The 7,145-nt window shown below is 39.6% G+C and overlaps 3 protein-coding genes across 3 annotated transcripts; 2 read left to right on the forward strand and 1 right to left on the reverse strand.

The window, feature by feature from the left end:
* Window positions 1–228: 228 nt before the first annotated feature.
* On the reverse strand, window positions 229–1,481 carry RHIMIDRAFT_294524 (uncharacterized protein; the record flags this gene model as incomplete). The annotated part of the gene is made up of 3 exons (XM_023614090.1): window positions 229–904; window positions 952–1,288; window positions 1,339–1,481. 3 exons carry the CDS (start codon window positions 1,479–1,481, stop codon window positions 434–436), a joined length of 951 nt encoding a protein of 316 aa, XP_023463052.1. The 3' UTR covers window positions 229–433.
* Window positions 1,482–2,318: 837 nt separating this feature from the next.
* On the forward strand, window positions 2,319–5,319 carry RHIMIDRAFT_294525 (Nop14-like protein). Its single transcript, XM_023614091.1, has 4 exons — window positions 2,319–2,633; window positions 2,692–4,368; window positions 4,420–4,794; window positions 4,843–5,319. The coding sequence occupies exons 1-4, from the start codon at window positions 2,334–2,336 to the stop codon at window positions 5,233–5,235; spliced, it is 2,745 nt and encodes a 914-aa protein (XP_023463053.1). The 5' UTR covers window positions 2,319–2,333; the 3' UTR covers window positions 5,236–5,319.
* Window positions 5,320–5,720: 401 nt separating this feature from the next.
* On the forward strand, window positions 5,721–7,039 carry RHIMIDRAFT_263630 (uncharacterized protein). The gene is made up of 3 exons (XM_023611685.1): window positions 5,721–5,782; window positions 5,836–6,348; window positions 6,404–7,039. The coding sequence occupies exons 1-3, from the start codon at window positions 5,773–5,775 to the stop codon at window positions 6,754–6,756; spliced, it is 876 nt and encodes a 291-aa protein (XP_023463054.1). The 5' UTR covers window positions 5,721–5,772; the 3' UTR covers window positions 6,757–7,039.
* The last annotated feature ends 106 nt before the right edge of the window (window positions 7,040–7,145 follow it).

Consider the following 7,145-nt stretch of genomic DNA (forward strand, 5'->3'; position numbering starts at 1 on the left):
AAAAGAAAATTAGTTTTCAGATATGCTAAATGACCAAAGTGATATTCTTTACCTGTAAGCGTCCTTAAACTAGTTGTTCCGTTTCAGGATATATAATAAGGCGCATTTTAAAAAGGAAAAGTGAAAAAAAGGTGAAAGAAATAAAAAGGAATAATTGTTTTTTTATTATAACAGCAATTCACCATTTCATCATTCGTTCTTAAGCCATAACCACAATAGTCATAACATGAGTAAGACGTGATCTTGGTTATTATCAATCTTTTCCCTATTTTTCGAATTTGTACTACAATAAAACAACTGAATAAAAAAATGTTGGTTTTCATCTTCTTGAGTGACCCGAGAGACAAAGCAGTAACAAGAAAGGGGCGAGGAACGCGGGAACAGCCAAGATCACTTACTCGTGCAATGTGTTCAACGCTTCATACACTCGTGTTTACATAACATTACACTTGGTAAGCCGTAATCTTGGTTGTTGATCCAGAGAAGATACACTAAATTTTGTAGAAGTCGCGGAGGACAGGCAATAGTAGTGCTCAAAAATATCGCAGGAAGGCCAGAAGCCATGAGCAACTATGTTGTCCACTGAGACACCTGCTTGTGCTGCAAGAGTGGCAGCGAGTCCACGAGCCTTCAGTACAGGGGCTTGAGCCGGTTTTGCCACTCTGACCATAATCTGTTTGATGCGGTGAGAGATGCGCTCGGCGCCAATGGAAATTCTGTAGCCTTGTATGAAGCGAAAGAATCGATGTAGTTGTTGATTAGGAAAGATCGGATGTTCCGTAATACGAGTAGAGTAGGCGATGCGGGATTTGCAGGCTTCAAAAGCTGTCACAGGATACAGGAGGAGGTTGTAGTGTGGGTGAGTAGTAATAGTCTTGACGATGCGTTGGCTGCGTCGCTTCTCCTTGGGGGCGATGATGATGAGGGAAAACACGCTGTCGGACGAAATACTGGTGGCATATAAGTCGGCAAGCTCAGGTCGGAATGGCGAAGGAAGCCTGCCATGGCTAAGAGCCAGCAGGTCTTGACGGTTAATTGTTCCTCAGTGATGGTGATATTTGGGCCCAGAGTGAGAAGAGACTCGATTGCTGGTGAAATGTTGTACGTCCAGTGTTTCGTGGGCTGGATGGTTTGAGAACGGAGGGCTTTCATAAACTCCAGGTAAATCGTGGAAGTGCGAATGTCGTTTCGATCGTCTGCGGAGAACATAGAGAGGACTGCAGAGGCATACGTGTGGAGTGTAGAGACTTCAATTTGCGAACGGTGTGTTGGTCGGCAAGATATTTGGCTAGCTGCATAGGTGAGGAATCGAAAGGATCATAGTCCTAGAGGTTACACTTCAATTTGTAGGCTTGCTGGCGATAACCGTAGTGGGGCTTGGTGCGACGTTGGGAAACGTCGATTATCTTGCGTGCACCAGGAGTGAGGAGTGCCCGTCGTTGTCTCTTGCTTACAGGTTCCAAGCTGTCATGTTTTGACATACTTAAAGTACTACGCCAAGCCGGCTAAACCTTTAGAAATGAATTGTAAAGAACTGTACCTGAATCCGATTGGTTACCAACCTATACAATAGCCATTAACCTTTGAACTATTGTTCGGCCTCGTTGACTCAAGTCTCTTTCTTCTGGTCAATTTCAAGTATAAACATCTCACAGAATTTATAAAGCTGAACACATTAGGTCGCCTTGAAGTGTCTGTAACATCGTCGTTTACTACAGAGAAAAATATAAAACATATCAGATAGCATTCAAAGGAAAGCGTATTAACAATACCTTGACTATATAGATCAACTTTCTTTGTTCTTTTTGAATCTCAATAGCTATCGCAAGCACGGAGAGGAACATATGGAAATACCATTCTTCGAGCCTTTCTATAAGATAAAGCTGTGACTATCAAAACCTTCAGGTATATTACCTATTAGACCGCAAAGTTCAGTCAGTTCTATCCTAAAGTCAACGTTTTTCTCGATTAAAAGATAGCTCACATTACTTCTAGCCTCTATTAGTGATAATTAAAAAGCAAACATGGGCAATGATTGGACGATCCAGTGAGCGGAGGGGTGTGCTGACAGAAATGAAAACTACGTCTGCTATGTAAAACAAAGCTAATGCTGTCTGAAGTGACCATTCTTGGTCATCAAATATACACTGCCAGCAGCAGTGTCGAATGGCATTAAAGTTCAAGCCTAGGACCTTTAAATAATACTCTCATATGAAGCAACAAGCTTTGTAATTGCGCTTTTCAATTTCAGCTGTAAGGCTGCATAAGATAAAGCAAGTCACTTTTCAAATTTTTTTCTTGCTTTTCTTCTCCATTGACCAAAAAGTATATAGATGGTATCCAGCAAATCAAAAGAAGGCAGTGGTGGATCTGCTTTGAAACGACTCAAAAAATCACTTGTAGCCGCTGGTGTAGTTGGACCACAATCCAAATCAAATCGATCAAAAAAGGATCGCAAAAAGGGAAAGCCAGTAACAGACAAGATCGATGTTGACAAGAAGCTGGCTCATATCAGAGGCGAATTCAACCCTTTTGAAAACAAAGTCCAACGTCAAAAGTTTGAGATCTTGGGTAGAAAGCTCAAGGGTACTCAAGGCAAGCCTGCTCTTAGCAAACAGATTGGTGAAGAAAACGTAAGGATACATAAAAACTAAGGAAGCATGATATACTAATCAAAAGAGGGGGAAATAGCGAAAGAAAACATTGTTGTTGGAAATGAAAAATAAGAATCGTCATGGTGGTATTATCGATAAACGTTTTGGTGAAAGCAATCCACACTTGACGCCCGAAGAAAAGATGCTGGAGAGATTTACAAGAGAAAAGCAAAAGACAGCACGTAGCTCCATGTTCAATTTGGAAGATGATGAAGATATTTCACTTACTCACTACGGCCAATCACTTTCAACCATGGACGACTTTGATGATGCTGGTCTTGGTCTCAGTGACGAGGATGAGAGCGGACAGATGGACAAGAATGTGGTATCCAAATTGCACTTTGGTGGATTTGGTGATGAAGAAGAAGAACCAGAACATAAACACAAGTCAAAGCATGAAGTCATGAAGGAAATTATTGCCAAGAGTAAAATGTACAAGGCTGAGCGTCAAGCAGCCAAGGCAGAGGATGAAGAGCTGCGTGAGACCTTGGATGATGAACTGAAAGATATTCGTGGCCTTTTAGAGACTAAACCTGCTCGAAAGCCCTTACCTTCTCAGACCTCTTTGTTCAAGAAGGTTGAGGGAGAGAACAATGATAAGGACTTGGAAGATTACTCCGATTATGACACGGCCCTCTTGGAATTGGCAACCGATCGACGTGCAATGGCTACAGACCGTACCAAGACAGAGGAAGAAATTGCCTTGGAGGAAAAAGAAAAGTTGGAAAAGGCAGAAAGAGCTAGAAAGAGGCGTATGGAAGGACTTGACTCTGAAGATGAAGAAGAGGTTGATAAGAAGGGCCGCAAGAAGAGAAAAAATGCTCCTCAGGGCGATGACCTCGAAGATGATTACTTGGAAGAATTAGAAGATGAAGTTGATCGACTTGGTAAAGGTCTGACACTTGAAGGCATTCAAAATGGTGAAATGGATGAAGATGAAGATGAAGAAGACGAAGAAGATGAAGAGAGTGAAGATGAGGATGAAGAAGAAGAAGAAGAAGAAGAAGAAGAAGAAGAGACTGATAATGAAGACATTGAAGGTAGTGATGACGAAGCTCCTGACTTTGGTGACGATGACGGTGATGACATGAATGAATTCGGACAAACCGGCACTATCAAAAAGAAACCCTCGGTTCAGAGTAACAAACAGTCAACCGCAAATGAAAAACGTGAAATTCCATATACATTTGAATGCCCAGAAAGTCATGATTCTTTCTTGTCGATACTTGAAGGACTTGATGTACAGGATGTACTTGTAGTAACCCAGCGTATTCGAGTTCTCTATCACGTCAAACTTCATCCCGAGAATAAACAGAAACTGTCGGCCTTTTTGGGTGTCTTGGTCGATCATGTGGCGTATCTTGCATCAACCGTTAGCCCATTACCGAGGGAAGTGCTAGAGAAGCTTAGTGTTCATATCTTTGAATTATCACAACAAGCGCCTGAAGCAGCAGCCGATCTGTTTACAGACAAATTACGAAAGATGCAAGCTGAAATGGGTAAAAAAATCAAATTTGATAACGGCTCATCCTGGCCCGATGTCGAAGATTTGATTTACCTGAGGACAATTGGCCAAATATTTTCTACATCTGACTTGCAGCATCCGATTGGCACACCGGCAACATTGTTTATGTGTCACGCGCTTGCACAGTGCAAGGTTCAAACGGAAGTTGATGTGGGACGAGGTCTGTTCCTTACACAGGTACTCTATGAGGTAAGTGTGTAACTACGAGAGAAGAAGCGTGCGCTAATGGAACAAACATAGTATCAAAAAGTATCTAAGCGATATGTACCCGAAGCCTTGAACTTTTTATCCAAGAATTTAGTAATGCTAGCACCCAAAGATACCTTTGCCTCAGATTTCCCTGGTCTCTTCCCATTAGATAAACTAGGTCAGATGCCTATCAAGAATATAAAAGGCAACGATATCGAACATATTCCAAATGTTACACTAGATGAATTGAGTACAGAAACAGAGAGTGACGACCATTATCGACTTTCACTCATTCAAGCAACATTACGCCAGTTAGAGAAATATTTACAATTATATGCATCCACTGCTGCATTCAAGGAGGTATTTGAGGGCACATTAGATGTGATAGAACGTTTGAGCTCGCTAGAATGGCATAAAGACATTAAGGTAGATTAGAAGCAAAACATGGTAAAGATACACTAACACAAAGTCTAGAATTTGCTTGATACATTAAAAGGCCGCCTGGAGCGACAGATTAAATTCTGTATAGAGAAAAGAACAAAGACACCTCTCAGAATGCAACAACACCGACCGATACCGATCGCACAACATCTTCCCAAGTTTGAAAAAGCTTATTCGATGGATCGCCATTACGATCCAGATCAGGCTCGATCTCAACTCCGCAAATTGGAATCACAAGTGAAGAAGGAAAAGAAGGGAGCCATGAGAGAATTACGTAAGGACAACCAATTCATTGCTAGAGAAAAAGTCAAGGAACGTAAAGCAAAGGATGAAGAATACAACAAGATGATAAATAGTGTTATGCACATTTTAGAAGGAGAACAATCAGAAAAGAAGCAACTCGAACGGGAAAAGAAAAAGAAATGATAAATGGGGTTAAACTAATAAATCTTCGATCTAAACATGATGTGTTACTACTTACCTTATATGGCATTTGCTACCCAATCGCTGGCTCCATGACGATGAGACCTAATTAGCGTCATTTTTTATAATTCTGTTTGGAAAGTGCATCATTTTTTTCGGAAAGGAGTGGCGTAAACTTGTGCTTTATGTTTGTATATTTTAAGGAGAAAACCCAATAGATTTTTCTTTTTTTCTTTTTTTTTTTTTTTTTCGCCACTAATTGACAGGTTCCAGAATTAGGCTTAGGCTGCAAAAAGCTGGTTAAGAAAATGTGATATCACTCAACAAAAAGCAGATTCTAATTCCGGTAAGTACATATGACATCATATTCGCATTGGCCCTTTCTAAACTTCTTTTTTTTTTCTCGCGTGGTTTGAATTTTGTTTTATTCTATCAGAGTATAAAAAAGCTAATTCTTTTTCTCTCCTTTTTTTGTTACTTCTTTTTTTCCCTTTTCTTTTTCCTTGTCTTTTTAACAAATTACAACCGACAATAAAAATGATGACTGAAGGTAAAGACATAAAATCTCATTGGGGGTATAAATGATTGACATGAGGAAAATAGAAAACACTGTTGGACCACTTGCTACACCTACACGCTTCTTGATTGAAAGTGGTGAATGGAATTTGACACCTAATTTTATTCATGAAATCAACCCATTTGATTGCAATATGACAAGATCACCTGGCATTTTAACAAAAGAACACAAATGGTCAAACATATCTACATCCACAACATCCACAACATCTACAGCATCTACAGCATCCACGACATCTCCTGGCACTAGTCCAAAACAAGAATCTATTTTATCACCTCCTACACCACCCATGTCATTAAGCCAAAGTCCTACCAATTCATCTGTTTCATTGTCCATTAGCCCAAGAAATAGTGTAGATGATTCGATTCAGCAAGATATTGTACGACGTAACTCGAGTACAAAGAGAAAAAGAAGAGAAGCCGACGATGATGAAGAATATAAGCCTAAATCAACAGGTGGCCGAAAGAGGCGTATTGTCTTTGAAGGAGAAGATGCCGAAGACAAACGTAAAAAGTTCTTGGAACGTAACCGAGTAGCTGGTAAGTTCACACAAATGATCTATTTACTGAAAGGGAAACTGATCCTATGATATAGCTTATAAATGCCGTCAAAAGAAAAAAACATGGATGCAAGAGCTCGAACAAAAAGCAGAAATATCCACAGCCCGCAATGAAGAACTTCGAAACTTAGTAACTCAATTAAAAGAAGAAAGCATGTATTTACGTAATTTACTCTTGACGCACGGTAATTGTGATTGTGAATCAGTGCAAGCTTATCTTCGACGATCATCAGCACAGATCACTTCAAGAAGAGAATCAACCAGTAGTCAATTTATGCCATATTACAATACACCATCCACTGGTTTAACTCCTTTCCTCAACACAGTCATTAATAAGTCAGACAATAGACTTGATTATTTTTCATCTACGCATCATCCTATGGCTTAATCATTCTTTCTTTTTCTTCCCCCCTTTCCCTTCCCTTTTTTTACTTTATTTATTATGCTTTACTATTGATCCACCAAAAAAAAAGAGAGAGAGTGTGTGTGAATGTATGAAATGTATGCCCTGCTACAATAACTTTTTCCGTGTAAATAAACAAAAAATTTTTCTGGTATTATTTTTTCGAAAATGTTCTATCAATTTTTTTTTCTAGAATAGAAAATCTAACATTTGATTGGCTGATTTATTTATATGACATAATACTATTCATGCAACCAGTGTGAAGTCAAATTGTTTAAAAGTTATTAGACATCAACCAATACTCTGTACGCCCCTTTCTTCATCCACCCCCGACCTTTGTGACGTAATTTCATTTTTATATCATGTACACGCGT

Source organism: Rhizopus microsporus (genome assembly GCF_002708625.1).
Source record: "Rhizopus microsporus ATCC 52813 unplaced genomic scaffold scaffold_18, whole genome shotgun sequence".
NCBI lineage: Eukaryota > Fungi > Mucoromycota > Mucoromycetes > Mucorales > Rhizopodaceae > Rhizopus > Rhizopus microsporus.

Excerpts from the sequence above, each read along its gene's own strand:
- RHIMIDRAFT_294525 (XM_023614091.1), top strand. The coding sequence starts at position 2,334 with ATGGTATCCAGCAAATCAAAAGAAGGCAGTGGTGGATCTGCTTTGAAA. Across the intron at positions 4,369-4,419 it reads TTACACAGGTACTCTATGAG|TATCAAAAAGTATCTAAGCG; the intron begins GTAAGTGTGTAA and ends GAACAAACATAG. Across the intron at positions 4,795-4,842 it reads AATGGCATAAAGACATTAAG|AATTTGCTTGATACATTAAA; the intron begins GTAGATTAGAAG and ends CACAAAGTCTAG.
- RHIMIDRAFT_263630 (XM_023611685.1), top strand. Across the intron at positions 6,349-6,403 it reads GGAACGTAACCGAGTAGCTG|CTTATAAATGCCGTCAAAAG; the intron begins GTAAGTTCACAC and ends CCTATGATATAG.